The 21,985-nt window shown below is 46.1% G+C and overlaps 1 protein-coding gene across 3 annotated transcripts; it reads left to right on the top strand.

Annotated features, from left to right (window-relative positions):
• On the top strand, positions 1 to 21,985 carry LOC122940871 (palmitoyltransferase ZDHHC16-like). Of its 3 annotated transcripts, none has more exons than XM_044297740.1 (11): positions 1 to 101; positions 6,345 to 6,576; positions 6,689 to 6,883; positions 9,430 to 9,518; positions 11,650 to 11,678; positions 12,729 to 12,862; positions 14,593 to 14,640; positions 16,442 to 16,527; positions 18,089 to 18,212; positions 20,859 to 20,929; positions 21,652 to 21,985. In XM_044297740.1, exons 2-11 carry the CDS (start codon positions 6,361 to 6,363, stop codon positions 21,764 to 21,766), a joined length of 1,107 nt encoding a protein of 368 aa, XP_044153675.1. In that variant the 5' UTR covers positions 1 to 101; positions 6,345 to 6,360; the 3' UTR covers positions 21,767 to 21,985. The 3 variants fall into 3 exon arrangements, with proteins under 3 accessions (XP_044153675.1, XP_044153676.1, XP_044153674.1); XM_044297739.1 differs by lacking the exon at positions 1 to 101 and adding an exon at positions 4,140 to 4,338; XM_044297741.1 differs by lacking the exons at positions 1 to 101; positions 14,593 to 14,640 and adding an exon at positions 4,139 to 4,338.

Below are 21,985 nucleotides of genomic sequence, written 5' to 3' on the forward strand. Positions count from 1 at the left end.
AGTTTTTCAAGATCCATGATTGCATGGTTCTGGTGTGGGCCTGAATTTATGCAAGAGGTTAGGATACCTAGCAGACTCATCGCCTTTCGAATAGAGCATCGGTGAGTGTTCTGAAATCTTGTTATTTTCAGTTTGACGGATCTTATATTGTCCTGGGGTAGATAAGTCATCCGAGATACAAAATCTAACACTACGCCCCAGAAATCTTATTCTTGTGTAGATTTTTTTAGATTTATCAACCAGCCCAGATCTGAGAGGGTGTCTATAAAATCCTTTATTACCTTGGAGGTCTGTTCTTTTGAGCTTCCAATTATTAGAAAGTCATCTAAATAGGGGACGATATTTGCTCCCTTTCTGCGTAGAAACGCCACCATTTCCACCACCAACTTGGTGAAGGTGCTTGGGGCTGATGATATGCCGAATGGAAGCGCCACATACTGAAAGTAGTGGAGGGAACCTCTGGGATATCTTACCACCAAACCTTAAGTACTTCTGAGAAGCCTGATGGATTGGTATATGATAGTAGGCGTCTTTTAAATCTATAGACGCCTAAAAGGCGCCCTCTGGAATCAGGGGAATGGTAGAGGCCCAGACTCCATTTTGAACCTCCTGTACACGATTAATTTGTTTAAGGGTTTTAGATTTATTATTGTGCAGTAAGAATCATCGTTTTTTTTTTTTTAAATAAGAAGAGTCTTGAATAAAACCTCTGCCCTTCTTCAGCATATGGTACCCTTATTATCACCCCTGATCTGATCCAGAACCCCCAGCCAGATCTTTTTTTGAACCCCCTTGTTGTGGGTCATAATGGTGAATTTCTTTGGAGGGGTTGAGGAAAATTCTATTTTGTAACCCTGTGCTAAAATGTTTAAGGCCCAGGGATTTGACGTGACGCGAGTCCATTGCTCTAGAAAATTCTTCAACCTTCCTCCTACTCTGGCGTCATTGTTTGTTTCCTTGTTTGTTCTGGGGATTGAGGATAAACCCCCTAACTTTGCCTCCTTTACTGTAGCTCTACCGACCTGTCTTACCCTTCCCTATAGGGTCTAGACTGGGAAGAAAACGGTTGAAAGGGTCTCTTTTTAGTATCTTTCTCCCCAGGAAACCCCTTCTTTTTGTCGGTAGCTTTTACCTGTATTTTATCTAATACTGCCCCAAATACAAATTCACCTGAAAAGACGATTGCACATAACTTGGCCTTGGAGGCCTTGTCCCCCGACCAAGCTTTCATCCATAAGGCTCTTCTGGCAGCATTGGATAAAGCTGCATCCTTGGCGGAAAAACTTAAAGACTCAGCCGATGCGTCAGCCAGGAAAGCTGTTGCGGATTTTAATAGTGGGATAGAGTTTATAATATCTTCCCTGGGAGTCTTATTTTTTAGATGCTCCTCCCGGAAATACATAGTTCTGGCCACAGATGTGGCTGCAATATTCGTCTTGACGCCAAACATCGACGCTTCCCAAGCTTTCCTTAGAAGGGAGTCTGCTTTGCTTTCCATCGGATCACTTAACTGCGAAGAATCTTCAAATGGTAAAGCCGTCTTCTTGACTACTTTCGCCACCTAAAAGTTGATTTTGGGGATTTCCTCAAATATCTTACATTCGGCTGGATCATACCTTAACCTACTCCTAAATTCCTTTGATACACCTAGCCTATTTTTCTGTTCGATCCATTCATCCAGGATGATATCCTTAATATTTTCATTAATGGGGAATACTTTTGATTTTTTTAGCACGTGAACCCCCAAACATCTCATCCTGTACTGCACGTGGCCTAGGGATATCCTCAATACCCATGGTAGATCTTATGGCTTTGAGTAATTCTTCCATTTGATCTGAGGAGAAGAAATATTTCTTATCATCTTCCATGATCTCTCCTTCCGAAATAAGGTCCTCCTCAAAAATCCGTCTAGAGGTGGAGGCATCCTCATCAATGTCCTCTGGCTCAGAGGAGGATTGAACGGATGGATAGTCGGGATAGGAGGACTAGGGGCTCTCAGAGAGGCCATGGAAGATCTGATTTCTTCTTGGATAAATGATCTCATTTCGGAAACGATAGATGGTTGCTCAGATATACAGACTTTACATAACTTCTTTTTGTAGCTATCTGGTAGTCTCCTGGCACAAGTAGCACACTTTAGAGATCTAGATTTAGCTTTGGTTTCCTTTGCGCCCTAGGGAACAGAGAAGAGCAACCAAATATCACAAGTTGGAAAACCCATTAAAAAAAATCATACTCCCCATAGGGGACCTCACTGAAGGTGCAGCCAGAGAGGGATCAGGGCCCTCAGACGGCGACATAGTGGTGGAGATGCTGCCTCCGAGCCGCATGAGCACCACTTTCATTTCTTCCGGCGTCTGACGTCACCCTGATGCGTCCGGCAGGTTGCAACGTAGATTCACCTCCGTCTGTCAGCCCGGAGGATCAATGCAGCGCTAGCTTAAGCAAGCACGCGCGCGCGTGCACACAAACGTATTTTCTTTTCGTGGACCGTATGCAGAACTATTCATTTCAACGGGTCCGCAAAAAAACCAGAAGTTATTCTGTGTGCATTCTTCTTCCATATGTCCGTCCTGCAAACAAATAGAACATGTCCTATTATTGTCCACATTACGGACAAGGATAGGACTGTTCTATTAGGAGCCAGCTGTCCCATTCCGAAAAATACGGAATGCACACGGACGTCATCCGGCAGTCGGGCGAATATTATCCATACACTGATCTAATCCGATTATGTCCTGGAAATGTATTCTCCCATAGCCATATATGCGTCTCCATAGGAATTAAACAGGTTGTCCGCTCACTGAGCCAACAACCCCTAGGGTTCTGCAATGGGCCCCTGTACAAAAGCCAGGCAGCCTTGGTGGTCCCAGCAGCTTACACAATGCGCCATAGTTAAGCAGCGGTCGGACTGTGGAAGGGTGAAGGTTGTTTGAGATGACACTAATCTCATGTAGACTTCGCAGACTTTTTCCATGCAGATTTCCAAATCTTCAGCACGTCCATTATGTTTGCGGTTTTAGCTGCGGATTTCACTCTTTTCAATGGAAGGGAGAGATCTGCGGCAAAACCGCATCAAATCCGCACCAAAAAGCGCTGTTAGAAATGACTGATTTTGGTGCGGATATGCTGCAGAAATGCATATAAATCTAGATCTTCTGTGCGATCACCAAATAGTGTGCAGGCGACCTACACTGCGGAGGATGAAGACTGCAAAAGTACAAAAGGTCACACGCTCTAGAGCAAACCCGTCACCAGAACATTATACTATACGTGATCCGTGTGAAACATAACGCTCCACCTCCCTTCAGCCCTCCCCCAACACACAGCCCCATGTAAAACATCAGTCCCCTCCCTTCAGCCCTCCCCCAACACACAGCCCCATGTAAAATAACACATTACTACTCACTTCAACCTCAACATACAGTCCTATGGTAAAATCCCACTCACCTCCAAAACAGTCAACCCCCTGTAAAACATCAGTCCCATTTAAGACAGTCCCATGTAACCCCCCCATCAGCCATCTCCAACATACAGTTCCATGTAAAAATACATCAAATTACCTCGCATAATGCCCCATGTAAAAAACATCAATCCCCTCCAACAATCCGATGTAAAAACATCTGTTCCCTCCAACAGTCCCATGTAAAAACCGCCATCTCTAACATACAGTTCCATGTAAAAAAGACATCAATTCACCTTGCATCATGCCCTATGTAAAAACATCAATCCCCTTTAACAGTCCCATGTAAAAACATCTGCCCCCTCTAACAGTCCCATGTAAAACCACCTGTCTCCCTCCAACAGCCCCATGTAAAAACATCAGTCCTCTCCAACAGTCCCATGTAAAACATCAGTCCCTTCCAACAGTCCCATGTAAAACATCAGTCCCTTCCAACAGTCCCATGTAAAACATCAGTCCCTTCCAACAGTCCCATGTAAAACATCAATATCCTCATCAAGTCACCTCACGTGACTTCACCCTCCTCCAGCACGGTCACTTTGGGATTCATCTTCCACTGTCACATGACCATGTGACGTCAGAAGGTCCATACGACGCATGGAGTTTAGACGCTACCCTCCCTTTCTTCTTCTGGTAGGCTCCCGCGCCCCGCCCCTTCCCGTGACATCATACCTGCCAGGAGCAGCTCCATTCTGGACGCGAACATACCGGGCTTCCACTGCGCATGCTTAGTAGGCATGGCTCCGGCTGATGGAGGCTGAGTGGAGTGACATCCGGTCAGTGCAGGTGTCTGGGAGCCGGGATGGAGGGTGCGAGGTGGCAGAGCAGCTGTAAGAAGAGACCCCTGCGGCTCCCCCAGTGATACAGCCGGGCAGGTGAGTGCTGGTCACCCTGGGGACAGGTTACTGTGTATGGAGCTGCCCTCTAAGAGCACTGGGTGGTCTGACAGGTCCCTGACCTATGGGTATCTCTAGGGCTGTTCTGCAGATGGGGCTTTTATCATAGAGAAGCTGTAACTGTGCGGATTGTGTCAGTAGATACTGCGCCCTCAGCACTGGACCCTGATGTCCCTGCCAGTCACCCACTTAACCCTTTGGCTACCGGAGGTTTTTGCATTTTCATTTTTCTTCCCTATTTTCCATGAGCCATAACTTTTTTTTTTATATTTTTCCGGTCACATAGCTGTACGAGGGCCTTTTTTTTTTTTTTTTTTTTTTTTGCGGGACAAGTTGTACTTTCTAATGCCACCATTAATTATGGCATAAAATGTTGTGGGAAGTGGTAAAAAAAATTCCAAATGGGATGGAATGGGGGGGAAAAAAAAACCGCAATCCCTCCACCGTTTTACGGGTTTTGTTCACGGCAAAACTGACCCGTGCCCTTCATTCTCTGGGTCAGTGTGATTACAGCGATGCCCCGTATGTATAGGTTCTCTATGTCTAAATAAATTTAAACTTTGAGAAATTTTTATTTTTGACATCACCATATTCTGACCCCCATTTGTACGCGCTGTAAAACACTCAGGTGAGAACCTAGCCTTAATTGATACCATTTTGGAGTGTGGGTGAGTTTTTGATCACATTTTATTAAATTTCTTTGGTTAAGAAAAGCGATGAAAAAATGGCAGATCGGGCATTTTGACCCTTTTTCCGTTACGCCATTCGCCGTATTGGATTTTTTTATTTTTTTTGTATTTTAATAGTATGGGCATTTTCAGTCGTGGTGATACCTTTGACGTTTATATTTATTATTTAGGTATTGATATTTTAATTATATATATATATATATATATATATAATATTTATTTTTTTTTAATATTATGTGCCTCATATATGAGCTTATTAAATTTTTTGAATTTTGGTTTATCAGGAATTTATTATTAACTTATTTTGCTCATTTCTTATCCTGGCCTGCCATCTGGTGGCCAAAATAAGAATTGCAGTTTGGATACTGTTAGCCTACTCAGTAAGGCTTACAGTATTCAGCGCAACTACCTATGCCCGGATTGGACACAAGGGGCATAGGTAGGGAGCCCGGAAACGCGAGCTTCCGGGTTTTTGCGCATTTAGGTGCCCGTGATCTCGCGCTGATGTAAAGCCTTACCTGGGGTGCGGTTGGTTGTCAGATGTGTCACGGATTTTGGCATGGCATCTGTGCCAGCACCCTGTCATTAGAGGTAATGATTGGCTACTGCAAAATGTAGGGCAAAAATGTCATCCTCCTTCTCACCTAAGGGGTGGAGACGGAGACTTGGCAACAGAGCTTGCATTTTTGTCTAGGTTAATAGGTCACCATTGTCCATTTCTTCACATTCAATAAAGGGGTCTTTATTAGAGCCCTTCTACCTCTGGCTGAGGATCGGGCCGGTCACGGCTAACCAACATTCCTGATCCATGGCTTGTGTAGCGGCGCTGCTGCACGTAGCTCAGTGTAAACCAGGGATGGGCTACTGACAACACGGATGGGGGATGAATGATCGTCATAACGATTGTTCATCCCCCTTTGCATGTGACTGGGTGAAAAGCACTTGTGTATCGTTATCTGGCCCTCATGTTTTGCCTGCCATTGGTTCATTTCATAGCGCCCAAATCTATCCAGATACAAGAAGACCCCTTCTTTATTACTCCAAATTGCACAGTTACATATAACGCAAGCGGTGAATAAAGCCTGCTAAATAGGACAGCTGATCGTCGGGGATCCAGGGTGTCAGACCCCACCCATGAAATACCGATCACCTCTTCTGAAGATGGCGCATCAGTATTTTACTCCAGGAAAACCTCTTTAATATTACTATTAAAAAAAAAAAGGGGATTTTCCCATGGGTAAAAGTTGATGTGATGGTAATGCCGTGTTTCACCCCTCTTCGTATGTTTTGCCGCAGGTAATGAACAGTGGGAATGAGAAACATCCGGCGCCTTTTCTTGCGGTGCCTTCGCCTGGGACACAGAAGGACATTCGCGTATGTGAGCTCGCTGAGCGACTACCTGCGCTACAGCCGCCTCTGCCTGGTGTCTCTGACCCACAACACCTTCACTAACAGCGATGTGGTCATCGAGTCCCTGTTTGAGCCCGTGTACTGGTTGGTGGATCACTTGACCAGATGGTTCGGCGTCGTGAGTATTTCGATATATTTTTATTTCATTTTTTTTATCGTTAATAAATATTGGCTCTGTGGTCGGCAATCCTGGCAATATTTTTTTATGATTTTATTTATTTATTTTTTAGGTGTTTGTGGCTCTGGTGATCTTGCTGACCAGCTCCATTGTGTTGATCGTGTACCTCTGTGTCCTTCCTCTTATCCTCCAAACGTATTCCACTGCCTGGATCTGCTGGCATATTGCCTATGGCCACTGGAATCTCATCCTGATTGTCTTTCACTATTACAAGGCAATCACCACGTCCCCTGGATATCCACCGCAGGTACGTGGAACTCGCTACAGGATTTGCAAAATGTAATGTTTTAAAAAAAATATATAAAAACTTGCTTCATAAATGAAACTTTCTAAACCGACTTCATAAAAAATCTCCTACCAGTCTGCATCTGCAGAGTGTGTGTAAGTCCTTCACCTAGCTGCTGAATGTGCCGCAAATCCTTCAGAGCTCTGCTCCCGTTTCTGATGGCTCTCTGCTCTGCTATAGATAACAGCAGGGAGGGGGAGGAGGTTATACACGGCAGATCACAGTGGAGAGAGAATACAAGGAGTGCAGCTCCCTCAGGCTGTAGATGGGGAGAAAAGCGCACACCAAAGGGGAAGGCAGCAGCATCCTGGACACACAGATCCAGCATGTACTGTATTACTGCGAGGGAAAAATTCACAGGAGAAAAGCCTTAAAGGGGTTCTCTGGGAATTAGGAAAATGGAAATACTTAAAGGGGTTGGCCACCCTAAGTATCAACAATCCAAAGCGCCCTAGACAATAACCAAAACTATGAAGTATTTGTATCATGTGACATGTACTGGCTGTATATCCTTTTTCTAACCTGTTCACCATGACGCGCCTCCCTGGAGGAGCTTCCTCCGACCAGCTGTGTGGGAGGAGCAGCTGAAAAGTTAAAGTAAAAATGCAAGCATGCTCAGGGGAGCGGTCACATGACCCCCTCTCACCTCCACCTGTGTTCCCATAGAGACAAGAGCCCCTCAGTCATCAGTAAATAACTGCAGACATAGCAATAGAAAGTATGCCCCAGTACCAGCAGTAAAGAGGTTATTGCCCGTCCCGCACAGGAATGTGATGCTAATCTATCATACATATGTTACTGGGGGGGGGGGGGGGGGGTACCTTGTTCATAAATTTGCTGTGGGGCTCAGTCATTTCTAGTTGTGCCACTGGATGTATTCCATGAATAGAGGGGGAGATTTATCATTTCCCTTGTTCCTGAAAAGTGGCAGTAAAAAGTTGAAAACTATCTGTTTGCAACTTTTTAACTGCGTCTTTTTGAAAAAAGGGGGCGTGACAATGGCAGGAAGGGGGGCGTGACCAGTCACCACAACAAATTTATGTTAATTATTGCCAGTTTTCTGACTAATGAAGCCCGAAATCTATGGCCACTCTGAGCAGTCATAGATTTCTGTTTAGGTGCACGGACGGCTCGAGGAGGGGGGAGGGGGGGCAGACCATTTTTGCATGAATAAATTTGTAGAAATTGTTCTGCTCACATAGCGAGGAGCCTCCTGTCTATCCTCACACAACTGCATTCTGTTTGGTTTGGTTGCGTCCCCATCCCGGATAGAATCTGCTGTGAGGGCAGGGCAGGAGGGGGCGTGGCGTGGTGAGGGCAGGTGGGGGCGTGGTGAGGGCAGGGCAGGTGGGGGCGTGGTGAGGGCAGGGCAGGTGGGGGCGTGGTGAGGGCAGGGCAGGTGGGGGCGTGGTGAGGGCAGGGCAGGAGGGGGCGTGGCCTCCAATAGCAAGGAAACCAGGCAGATCTGCTTAAGAAGATCTATTAGTAAGTGTAATATCTCCCTACTTTCTTTACAGTTTTAGGGTCCATTTACACATCCGTAGAATGGGTCCGGATCCGTTCCGCAACGTTGTGGAACGAATCCGGACCCATTCATTCTCTGTGGGGCTGGAAGAGATATGGCCAGCACACAGTGTGCTATCCGCATCCGCATTTCCGGAGCGCGGCCGGGATCTTCCAGGCCGCGGCACCCGAAAAAAAATAGAACCTGTTCTATTCTTGTCCGCAATTGCGGACAAGAATAGGCCGTTCTATGGGGGGTGCTGGCCGGGTGTATTGCGGATCCGCAATACACTACGGACGTGTGAATGGACCCTTAATAAGAGTGGCCGTCCCCTTTAAATATGACTTTATTATAAATATATTCTCAAAAACCTTTCATTAGTTATAATGGCTCGTTTTGTCTGGGGAGCAATCATCAGGGGAAACAAAATGGCCGCTGTCCCATTAGTTCACACAAAACCTGTCCTGATCGCACAGGAAGACATGTTACTTTACAACACTGAGGTAAAGAGCTGCCTCATCCTCCTCTCTGCTCGTCGGGGATTATGATCCTGAATACAGGTGATAAGATCTTCAGCTTAGTTCAGAGGAGACATGAAGTCCAGAGAGGAGGATGAGGCAGCTGTGAAGTAACTTGTCCTCCTGTGTGATTAGGACAGGTTTTGTGTGCACTGATACGACGCGGCCATTTTATTTCTGCTAATCGCTCCCCAGACAAAACAAGCCATTATAACTACTGAAAGGTGTTTGTGAATATATTTATTATAAAATAATATTTAAGTATTTACATTTAATTCCCGGAGAACCTCAGGATAGGTTGTCAACTGAATATCAGGGACCTGAAGGAACATTGCAGCCTGAAACTTATCTCCATCTCCAGTAATACAGAAATTTGATTTGTAAATAATCTCGTTGGTTCGGGATTTATATTAGTAGTTGAATCTTTTCCGCATGTGATGATGATGATGATGATGATGATGATGTCCGCTGATCGTGTTCATTAGGTGCAGAAGAACATCCCGTCAGTGGCGGTATGCCGGAAGTGCATCGCTCCAAAACCTGCTCGGACCCATCACTGTAGCATCTGCAATAGGTAGGATGCTGTCATCTTATCTGTGTATTTCAGTGATTTTCACTTCTGTTGATCCTTTCGTCTCAGGGCGCAGAATGGAGCCCCAGCTATTGGCCATAGCAGCGCCTCTGTGTGGGCTCTTATGTGGCTACAGGGCCGTTCCAGCCATAGACGTTTATGGCATACGTGTAGGATACTTTGTGTGGGTCCGAATCACGTGGGCGTAGGAGCGCTCATACAGATTCACATAAACACCAGAGCATTGGTATTGTATGTAAAAGGCCCCTCGCTGTATTCACAGTACACCTCCTTATAGAACAGAAAGGACGTACAGGAAAGGGGAGCTTATAGAAGTTGATTACATTGTAATGATTTGGTTTTCTAATAAGATGGGAGTGTAAACCATAACTTCCCCCAACTAGTCAGATGTTCACCACCCCCCTTATACTAGAGCAGGGCTGGCCAACCTGCGGCTCTCCAGCTGTTGCAAGACTACAACTCCCAGCATGCCTAGACTGCCTACAGCAGGGCATGGTGGGGGCAGGGCAATTGTAGTTTTACAACAGCTGGAGAGCCGCAGGTTGGCCAGCCCTGTACTAGAGTAAGAACAGATTTGTGAGGTTTATTAAGTTACCTGAGTGCAATACATGTATAGGGCCACTAGATGGCAGTATCCCTCACACAGCTTCGCAGTGGTCTCTCCTCTAGGATTCCCTTCTGCCATGAGAAAGGGTCCTAGGTGGTGGCGGTGGTGGGAGGTTTAAAGGCTTTGTCCCTCCAGTAAATATTATATTGCTCAACTCATACAAAATAAGGCATGTGTGACAGTTACATGAATAATCCAGTTATATTTAAAGAGGACCTTTCACCTAAAAACATGTATAGAAATAGTTACATTTCCTCGGGTTGTGTAAAAGCTCAAGTTCTCGCAAATCTCATAAGAACTTGAGCTCCTTCTCTCTGGCTAAGATGATTGGATGCGCTCTTAGCCAGGGAGAAGAAAACCGCGCCCTGTACAAATTTTAGTCACCGCCTACTCGAACCGAATCGCCTCATTGGCATATGAGGCGCCAGAACTACCGGAGACCACAGCGGACAAAAGGGGGGGGTCCTTTGAAAAAATAATAATCGGAAATACATCACTGGGGCTGCACTGTTAGGTAATGTAACTGTTTCTATACATGTTTTTTGGTGAAAGGTCCTCTTTAATTAGATAGTATAGCGCCACCTGGTGTTTACAGTATATAGCAATGTGCTGCATAGTGATCCTCTGTTCCCGGCAGGGCAGCCAATAGAATTAGCTCTGTCCTGCTCGTCAGATAGTGCAGCAATATACAGCAAAGCTGAGAGGATAGTTCTGAGGACTGGCTTGTGAGCAGTCAACTACTATATTTCTCACTGCTCCAGACTCCTTGATACAATTATTTATATTTGCGGCTGCCAGAGGGGGAAGGAGACTGGCTTGCGGCTGCCAGAGGGGGAAGGAGACTGGCTTGCGGCTGCCAGAGGGGGAAGGAGACTGGCTTGCGGCTGCCAGAGGGGGAAGGAGACTGGCTTGCGGCTGCCGGACTGGTAGTGATGTGGAGCAGGGACAGAGGCATATAAAGTTTATCCAAGGGGTTTTCGGATTTGGAGGAGGAAAACAGAAAAATGGGGTGCGTTACTGACCAGCAGTCTACATGTGGTTCGTAGGATTAACCCCCTTGAGAGAACAATCAAGCGCACCAGATACACCATGTTGGACTACCCCTTTGTCTATCCTAATGTTGTTTTTTTTTTTTTTTTTTATAATAATGATTGCGTTGTGACTTTATGCAGCAGCAGCAGAAGATTTGTTTATGATGTGTATCTTCATTCATGGTCTCTCTACGTAAATGAAGTCCGCCCACTATTGATTCGCCACCGCACAAGGACGTTTACTGTGAACTCTCCATGTGTGACTGATCAGTACTCTGCGCTCGTCCACATCAGTCGCACGCCGTACATTCTTACCCCTAATCCTCTGCATCTTAAGAGGATCTAATGAAAGTTGTCTCATTCTGGCCCCCACCACTTTCATGCCGTAACCGCAGTTATCTTGTTTGTTGGGTCCAGTCATTTATAAAAAGGTCTTGTCCATAATGTGAAATTATTAATCGTCTTCTCTTCACAGGTGCATTTTGAAAATGGATCACCATTGTCGTATCCTTTTGTAGCTGTTTCAGCACTAGGCGATCTGGTAATTGAGGGTTGCATTGCAGTGGATGAAATCGGTGGTGAAAATCTGCAGCGTTCCCGCAGCCTGTAGGGTGGGGTGTGGATTTAAAAAAAAATTCCATGCCGCATGTTTTATGACCATTTACATTGTTGCAGAAATTCGGTACAGAATCCACAACTGAATTCCAGTGACTCGTTCCCGATGTGTGAATCCACCTGGTTTCTGCTGCTGACGGAACGTAAAAATTGTTCTCACCATCCCCTAACTAAGGCTACGTTCACACAACCGTATGAATGAGTCCCCATCTGTTCCGCAAACTGGTGCGGACCCATTCATGTCGATGGGGCTGCAAAAGACGCGGGCAGTGCACTGTGTACTGTTCGCATCCATAGTTCTGTTCCGCGACCCCGCACATTTTTTTTTTTAAATGTCCTATTCTTGTCTGCCATCGCGGACAAGAATAGGCATTTTCTATGATGGCGGCGGCATGTACGGTCCGCAAATTGGCACATGGGCTGGTATCCTTGTTTTGCGGATCCGCAAAACACCATGGTTGTCTGAATGTAGCCTTAGCCTGCATTATGTCCTGGTCAGCTGTTAAAGGGGTTGTCCCATTACAACAATTTAGCCCCTGTTCTCAGAGTAGGGGAAAAGTGTCAGCTCATTGGGGGGGGGGGGGTCTGATCACTGGAGCCCTCGCTGATCACTAGAATGGGGACTATTTCTCCCCCGTTTGAATGGAGCTCCTGTTAAGTTCAGCTGTATGTCGCTGCAGGAGTTGCAAATTTTGGCACTTAAAAAAAAATATATATATATGCTTTTGAAAACCAGGGACGAGTCCTACAGATTTACTATTATTTGCGCTCATAGCTTTCTGGTGCACAGAAATCCTATTATGCATCATACTGTGGTGCAAATCTGATTACAGGTGTTGTCCGGTTTCCTATATTGAGGGCCCCTGTCCTCAGGGTTTCGGACAATAGTTTCTTCTATCGTGTTTGCCATGTTATTCTTTAACATTGTTCCCATTGAAGCCTGGCTTAATAACTGTGTGGGCCACTACAACCATCGCTACTTCTTCTCCTTCTGCCTCTTCATGACCTTGGGTTGTATCTACTGTAGCATCAGCAGCCGCGTCATGTTCCAGGAAGCCTATGCAACTATACAGGTGAGATCAGTCCCTAGGCTTCTGCCGCTGAGTTTTTTTTTCACACGGCGGGGAGGGGGAGGGGCAAAACCAGTATAATCAAAAATGCCTCTCTGGATGGGAATGGGCTGTAATGCATACGTGAGTTTAGTGCTGTTGAGAGCTTGTACTTCCTGTTGACTCCTCTGACTAGTTGTGGAGGTCATTAGACTTGCGTTATAACATCTTCTAGGTCTTTCTGAGGACAGAACGGGAGACGCTGAGCTCAGGGATAGTTTTCCTTGATTATACAGTGTATTGTATTGTTTCATATTGGAGAACTGCACCTCCAACCAGTTTTGTTATTGCTCTAATGCACCTACAGTAAAAAAATAAAATAAAAATGCTTTGCAAGTATTCTTGATTAAGAAAAACTCTATCCATTTTGTACTTGCAGCTGCTATTTTCGTATTAAAAATCTTTGTAAATACTGTCAGGACTAAAAGAGAGCCTGTGAGTCCTGCTACCTCCTCCTCCATCCCCGCCCTCTCATAGGGAGAGCCTGTGAGTCCTGCTACCTCCTCCTCCATCCCTACCCACTTATAGGGAGAGCCTGTGAGACCTGCTACCTCCTCCATCCCCGCCCTCTCATAGGGAGAGCCTGTGAGTCCTGCTACCTCCTCCTCCATCCCTACCCACTTATAGGGAGAGCCTGTGAGACCTGCTACCTCCTCCATCCCCGCCCTCTCATAGGGAGAGCCTGTGAGTCCTGCTACCTCCTCCTCCATCCCTACCCACTTATAGGGAGAGCCTGTGAGACCTGCTACCTCCTCCATCCCTGCCCTCTCATAGGGAGAGCCTGTGAGTCCTGCTACCTCCTCCTCCATCCCCACCCAGTCATAGGGAGAGCCTGTGAGACCTGCTCCCTCTCCTCCATCCCCGTCCACACATAGAGCGTGTGAGTCCTGCTACCTCCTCCTCCATTTCGCCCACTCATAGGGAGAGCGTGTGAGACCTGCTACCTCCTCCTCCATTTCGCCCACTCATAGGGAGAGCGTGTGAGACCTGCTACCTCCTCCTCCATTTCGCCCACTCATAGGGAGAGCATGTGAGTCCTGCTACCTCCTCCCCCATCCCCACCCACTCATAGGGTGAGCCTGTGAGACCTGCTACCTCCTCCTCCATCCCTACCCACTGATAGGGTGAGCCTGTGAGACCTGCTACCTCCTCCTCCATCCCTACCCACTGATAGGAGAGCCTGTGAGACCTGCTACCTCCTCCTCCATCCCTACCCACTGATAGGAGAGCCTGTGAGTCCTGCTACCTTCTCCTCCATCCCTACCCACTGATAGGAGAGCCTGTGAGACCTGCTACCTCCTCCTCCATCCCTACCCACTCATAGGGAGAGCATGTGAGTCCTGCTACCTCCTCCTCCATCCCTACCCACTCAGGGTGCCCATGAGTCCTGCTTTCCCTACCTTCTCATAGAAAGAGCCTGCGAGTTTCTCACCGTCCACCCATAAATAGCCTGTGAGAGTCTTTCTCCCACCATTCCTGAATGATGTCCAATCAGTGTGGGCGGAGGACTCGGGACCTCTACTATTTCTTTATTAAACTACTATTCCTCTTTATTATGTGTTATACTCTCCGGTCACAGTTCTTCAGTACTTTGTCCTTCCCCATGTTTTTGTTGACCTCCATTGTGGTGAAGTCTGCAGAGCATTGCACTGTTCCACTAGAAGGTAATTGTGGTCATATCTCCCTCTTATTAGAAAATGAAGCACCATGAGGCGCAGAGGCTCCAGCTTGCAGGCAATGAGGTGGGCTATGTGGCTACCTATGTGTGTGACACTAACGCAGCCCCCTGTCCCGCTCACAATGCATGCGTCTGCTCTTCTCTGCTTCTAATCCAGGAATGCTACTTGTGCGAACCTCTTATCATTGTGTTGTCCGTCTCTTGTTGTTCTGGTGTGAACGCCAAGTTGTGACCAACCAGTGTTCAAGGTCATCGTCTTGGCTGTCAGACTTTATTATAGGAGTCGTTAGGCATACAGTTTGTGGAATATGAGTTGCAGGGCTACAATGACTCTAACACTTGAAAGGGTTTTGGAGACCCCTTAAAATTGATGTGAAGCCATATTGTAATATAAGGGGAAAAAAAGCTTTACTCACCTGTACGGTCCCCCTCGCCTCTTCTGGGGCTGGTCCTGCCCTGCAGTGTAGATGTTCCTGACTACCCTGCCTGATCGCTAAGGCCAATGATTGCCAGCAGAGATCTGAGATAGTTGGGGACATAATCGCTGCATTGCCAAAAGTGATGCTGGAAAGATGGTGGAACAGACAGGTGAGTAAAGCTTCCTATTAAATCCGGCGTAGATGTCCAATAAGCCGTTGCTAGATGACTCTAATGTTCTTGCCCCCAAGTCGCTCAGTGGCCTTATCGCAGAGGAAACTGCATTTTAATCATGTGCAATGAAGGCTTTGCTGTTGCACTGCGCACTCTACATGCCGCAGCCCCATCTCTTTGACTGACCGGGCCAGATGTTCAGACCTATTTACGTCCGGAAGTGCGATCACCACTGTTTTCGGTGCGCACGCAGTACAAGTGATGCAACTCGCCGGGCTTGTTGGACAAGTGGAATTTGATGACTGATTCCTTTGAATGCTCCTCATCTAAACCTACATTTTTGAGGTTCTAAAAACAAACCTTTAAAGGACCACAAAGAGTTAAGAATAAAAAAAGTAAAAAGCCTTTTTCACCATCCCTGATCCCAAAACCTGATTAATACTATATGGCTGGTGAACCTTTTGGTTACGTAACCGGGAATCGCATTAGTGGGGATTGGCACTCGCCATTTGCTGTAACGGTCAGGAGCGCTCAGCTGAGCTCCGGCTATGCCCTGCTGTACTTCTCTGAGCAGAGGACAAGGCGGGAGCAATCCCAAAGGTCAAAAGTTACGTGTAATTCCCTGGTGGCTGACGTCGGTCACACGTTCGGAGTGTCTCGTGGCTGGGTAGATACGGAAGGTCTTCTGTTCAGGTTGATGTTGAGGCTTGCCCGAGAGGACTTTGCGTAAGACGGGGTGTGTTCTATGTATAAAGCGAGCACTTCATTTTATCCCCCAGATTAGCTCTAAAGTGGCGGAAGGGGCATTGAATGGATGCAAGGGTTTACAGGCTAGCCAGGGAAGCAACAAATTGTGTGGTGGAGGACCCAGCATATGCACACTTTATTACACAGACTTGATAGCAGTGGTGTAATGCTTCTTTTCTCCAGTGGTGGCACTGCAGGGGAATTAAGCACTCGGACTAAAGAGCACAGCCGATCACCGGTGATCAGCAGTGGAACATCTTTTGATCTGTTTGTTCCAACAACAAGGGACTGTCCAAAGTGAGGAACCTCTTTTTAAAGGGTCTGTTCTTACAATGAAACCCCTCACACTTACAATTCCAATATGCTATGAGAGCCATTGCTCCCACTCAGTATGTTGCTTTCACTTCTTACTTGTGTCTTTTTAGATGTTTGTTTTTGTCTTTTGTGTAATGTCCTGTGCTTGGTTTCTTGCAAAAATTGCAGTGACAATATGGCGCGTTCATGTCTTTATCATTTATATCTTCTAGACTTACAGCCAGACGCCGCTTCCTGCCTTCTCCTTCTGGGAGAGAGTGTTTCACAAGTGCATCATATACCTCTGGGTTCTTTGCAGGTATGCTATTGTTCGTTTTTGTGTTGTGTTTTTATTTTATTTTTTTTATTATTTTTAATTTCACTATTTAGAGATCTTAAGTGGGTGCTCCAGGACCCCCAGCTTTTTATAGGCGTTGATACTTGTGGATCCTCTAATCCAGTGTTTCCCAACCAGGGTGCCTCCAGCTGTTGCAAAACTACAACTCCCAGCATGCCCGGACAGCCTTTGGTTGTGCGGGCATGCTAAGAGTAGTAGTTTTGCAACAGCTGGAGGCACACTGGTTGGAAAACACTGCTCTAATCTGTCTGGTGCTGCCTAGGCGTGGGTGCAGAATCTTCTTTTTTGCAGCTTTAACCCCAATAAGGAGACATGAGTTTTCCTTGTTGGTTTCCCAGTTCGTGGTCCCCAGAATACTCACTGATTGGCACCACATTTAAAGGGGTTGTGCCACATTTTTAAGCCATACACTAGCCCTGTTTGCTCCATTCATTCTGTTTGGGGCTGCCGGAAGGAGCCAAGTTCCGCATTTGGCTATCCCCATCAGACCCATTAGAGACGGATTCATGGGATCGGTGGATTTCCCAGCTGTTGGACCCCCACTGGTCAATTAGTTACCCTATCTTGTGAATAGGGAATGACTTTAAAACTTGGCACAACCCCTTTAAAGCGAAGTCAGGAACATAGCCGGGGGTCATTGGTGGAATCACGGGCAGGGGGAGGCAAGCTGGGGAGTGAGATGAGACTGTCGTTGGTAGGCAGGCCAGGAGTAAGGGAACCAGGTGACAAATCTAAAAGACAAGATTGAGTGTAATCTGGGGAAGAAGGACAAGGTCAGATACAAGAGCCACACAAGTAGGTACCTCGAATGGTGGAGAAGAGCTGAAGAGACTGGAGCGGAGGAAGAGCAGACATCCGGTTGCTGGAGCCTTGGCTGCAGAGAGATGCTTTGCTGGACATAGACGTGGTATAAGCATCATGTCCCTGATGAAACTGGTGGGTTTGTGTTTCTACAAAGTAGCCTGTCTGAACAAACAGAGCTAGATGTAAAGGGATGAAAGAGAGCGGTATACAGGACGGAGAGCCCAGGACACCTCCGCCTTCAGTAGACCATGCAGGTGAGCTTTAAGTGGACCTGTCTCCTTACGGCTATACGTTGCTAAATACTTGTTTTCCCGTAAAATGCAGAAGTGACAGAGATAAAAGGGGGAGGGGAGAAGAGATGAGGCCGCTAAGGTAGTCACGGCTTAGTAAATCGGTGAAACCTTCAGACTCGCAAAGGAAGCGCCCACCCAGCACATCTCAAAAGCAGACATATTGGAACAGATTTACGAATGGCGAGCGACGTGTTAATTAAGCCTTCTTCCTTGGTTGACAAGTGGGTGTGGTTATTGGGTAAGGGGTGGGGCTTATTGGGAAAGGGGAGTGGCTTAAGATTTGATGGTTGAAGGAAAGTAAGCCCACCAGTAGGTGATGTAAAGTTAGACACAAATAGCTAAAAATGCTCCAGATTAATTATCCTGTTTTAATAATCCCACCTGACCGGAAATAACATATCTGCACGGAATTGCGTCACTTTCAGCTCTGTCGCCGTGGCTCTTGGCGCCCTCACGCTCTGGCATGCCATACTCATCACCCGGGGAGAGACCAGCATAGAGAGACACATTAACAAGAAGGAGCGGAAGAGACTGCAGGATAAAGGGAAGGTAAGTGGCGCCTGCATTCACCTTTTGGTTTTTCGTGCTACGTTAAAACCACATCATTAGGCCTCATGTACACGACCGCGTGGTCGCCGCCTGCGGACCCATTGAATGGGGTCCGTGATCTGTATCTGATGGTCCGCATTGCAAAAAACCTAGTGCATGCTCTACTTTTTTGCGGTGCAGAGGCACGGAAAGAAAACCCACAAAAGTACTCTGTAGTGCTTCCGATCCGTGCCTCCGTTCCGCACCGCACTGTATCTCCCAGATTGCAGACCTGTTCAGGTGAATGGGTCCGCATCCATGATACGGTGCACACACGGACGCGCTGTTTACGGGCCGCAGTACGTGCACGGCCGGTCGTGAGCATTAGACCTTACAGGCGAAACCTATGCAGGGTCTGCACAGCTTGGCAGTCGACTGGAATATTGAACAGCGATATAATGAATAACAGCCGCACAATGTGATTAATCTAGGCACTGTGTTCTACTTTGACCAAATAATTTCCACTTGGGATCCTCGCGTGGCTTTATTAAAAACGTAACTTTAAATAAAGATATTAAGAGAAAAAGAAAAATGAAAAACTTGTGTACATCAAAAACAACCAGTGACAATAACATTGAACAAACAGCAGGTGGCGCTATGCAGATACATTTTATTGAATAACTCAGTGGCTATACAAAATTTTTAATTACATGAAATTACAAAAGTCTTCAGATCCAGGTGCTGGTTTGAAAACTGTAGAATATTTTTTTGTGGGACAACCCCTTTAGGGCAGGAGCTATATCAGACAGATAATTATAGTTGTCGAGCTGTACACGGCGCTCCCGCTTTTAATCTAATCCTAGAATATCTCATTTAGGCCTCTTTCACATGAGCGTGGCGGATTGGCTTCGGATGCGTTCAGTGAAACTCGCACCCGGCAAGCAAGTTCAGTCAGTTTTGTTTGCGATCGCGTTAAGTTTTTTCCGCGCGGGTGCAATGCGTTTTTTCATGTGCGTGATAAAAAAACTGAAGGTTTACAAACAACATCTCTTAGCAACCATCAGTGAAAAACGCATCGCACCTGCACTTGCTTGCGGATGCGATGCGTTTTTCACTGAAGCCCCATTCACTTCTATGGGGCCAGGGCTGCGTGAAAAAACGCAGAATATAGAACATGCTGCGATTCTCACGCAACGCAGAACTGATGCGTGAAAAAAAATAAAAAATGCTCATGTGCACAGAGCCATTGAAATGAATGGGTCAGGATTCAGTGCGGGTGCTATGCGTTCACGTCACGCATTGCACCCGCGCGGAAAACTCGCTCGTGTGAAAGGGGCCATAGGCCAGCAAGAGCTATATGTGTGCTCAATCAGTTGAGAGGTTGCTGCTTATGTTCACAGCTTTGTTTCCATTTGCACCAGCGCTTTGTCACATCTTAATTGCTCACATACTAAGGGTCCATTCACACGTCCGTAATTTGGGTCCGCATTCGTTCCGCAATTTGCGGACCCATTCACTTTCAATGGGGCTGGAACGGATGCGAATCCGCATTTCCGGGATCCGCATCCGTTTTTTTCAGGATCCGCAATTTCGTTCCTGAAAAAAATAGAACATGTCCTATTCTTGTCCGCAATTGCAGAACAGAAAAGGCATTTTCTATTATAGTGTCTGATGTGCAGTCCGCAAATTGCGTATCGCACATTGCAGGTGTCCGTGTTTTGCGGATCCGCAAAACACTTACGGACGTGTGAATGGACCCTTATTCACACACGGCCCCTGCCTATGTAACCTCTCCCTACAGGCACATCGCACTTGCCTTTTTCTCATAATCTCTGTGCCTAAACTTATTAGGTGAGAAAGGTACAGTAAGAGGACTAAAACGTTGCTGTTTGGTGATTAAAAAGCACATTATTTAATTTACTCTTTGGAAGTGCCTTGGATTTTTTTTTTTTTTTATTGAACTTATTATTATTATTTATTATTATTTTTTTTTTTACTTATTAGCAGCTAGCTGGCAACTGGTATAAAAGATAGGACCGCGCACCCCTCCTGACATGTTTCGTTGCAGTTGCACCTTCGTCAGGGGATAAGGGGTCTAGACCGGTGTGCGGACAGCCGCTGCTTGACGCTGTAAGCGGGTCCATCGCCTCTAAAGTTAAGAGCGCCTGCACATATGAATGTGGTTTGGCTTTTTTTTCCGAAAAAGCCATGAAAACCGCATTTTATTTTTTTTTTTATTTTATTTTTTTTTTAAGTCGCATATCTTACGGGATTTTTCTGGAAAAAAGTTCAAAAAAAACATTCCTTGAGGATGCTTCCTTCTTTGAAAAAAAATTAAAAATAAAAAAAATTCTTGAGCTATAGTTTTTTACAGCAAAAACACACCTTTTAGAAATGCAGGGACAAAAAGTGTCAAAAACTGCAAAAGTTGGTAGAAAATCCCCCAAAAAGCATGTGTGAATCCAGCCCTAGAGTTGGATCTGTGTGTCTCCAACATCCTGCCTATGCTGTTGGGACCAGAGCAGTTTTCCGCAGTCGGTGGGTTTGCACAGACAGACGCAGGGTCAGTTGCAATGTGGCTGTGTTTTAGGGGCCAAGTGGACACGTCACTAGAGTTTGACTCTCCCGGTTGATCGGTTGTGACTGATAGGTTTTTCCCTTTTGCAGATATTTCAGAATCCTTACAGCTACGGCCGCTTCAGCAACTGGAGGCTGTTCTTTGGAGTAGAAACACAATGGTAAGTTCTCATGAGATCCAGAAAAAACCTTTAACCCTTAGAGGACCTTGCGAATTTATGTTTTTGCGTTTTCGGTTTTCACTCCCCCACCTTCCCAGAGCCATGTTTGAAGGCTCATTTTTTGCAGGGCGATCTGTACTTCTCAGCGATTTAAGTGTATGTGACGTTTTGATCACTTTATGACATTCTTTTGGGGCAGTGAAGTGAAAAAAAATAGCGAATTAGCCATTTTGAATTTTTCAGTTACGCCATTCTCTATACGGGATATATATTGTTATATTTTAATAGCACAGGCGTTTTTAGGAGTATTCTTTTATGTATTTTTATTTTTGGATAAAGGGGGATGATTTGAAATTTTTATATATATATAAAAAAAAAATTTAACTTCTTTAGTTAAAATTTAACGTCTTCTTGAGGCTCTGAGCTAATACTGGCTTATAACAGTCAGGGAACGCTGTTACGGGCTTCCACATCCGCCCTGCTCAGATGCTGTGGTCACATTTGACCACAGCATCTGAGGGGTAAAATTTATGCAATCAGCCTTAGGGCTGAAACCTGGTGGCTATGGTGCCGCGTGAGCAGGTGCCATCTTTAAAGTGGCAACTGCTGCTGTATAAGGGAGGTTGCCCAGGGGTTAAAATGAACATATTTATAGACTGTAACAGATGGGGGCGTGACCCCCTCCTTTTTTCTGTTAAACCTTGCTTTATCTTCTGAATTAGGCAATGGATCACACGCGTCGTCCTGCCGTCTTCTCATCCGGCTTACGGGGACGGTCTGAAGTGGAACACTCCACATTGGCTGCCCACAAAACAGACTTCTGTCCTTGCAATCTAGAGCGGAAACCCCCTCCTCCAGGAGATGGTACAGTCTACCACCAGACGCCTGCTAGAACAACCGCACAAGCTTATTGAACTGTACTGTGTGTAATACCAGCAAGAACGCAAAAAAAAGTATAATAATGTAACATGCAGGAGATGGCGGCAGAGCGATTCCTGCGCAGTCGTGTGGTCAGGGACCCAGCAGATAATGAATAGTTTTATGGTTTACCTCCAA

Source organism: Bufo gargarizans, chromosome 6, assembly GCF_014858855.1.
Source record: "Bufo gargarizans isolate SCDJY-AF-19 chromosome 6, ASM1485885v1, whole genome shotgun sequence".
NCBI classification, from domain to species: Eukaryota; Metazoa; Chordata; class Amphibia; order Anura; family Bufonidae; genus Bufo; species Bufo gargarizans.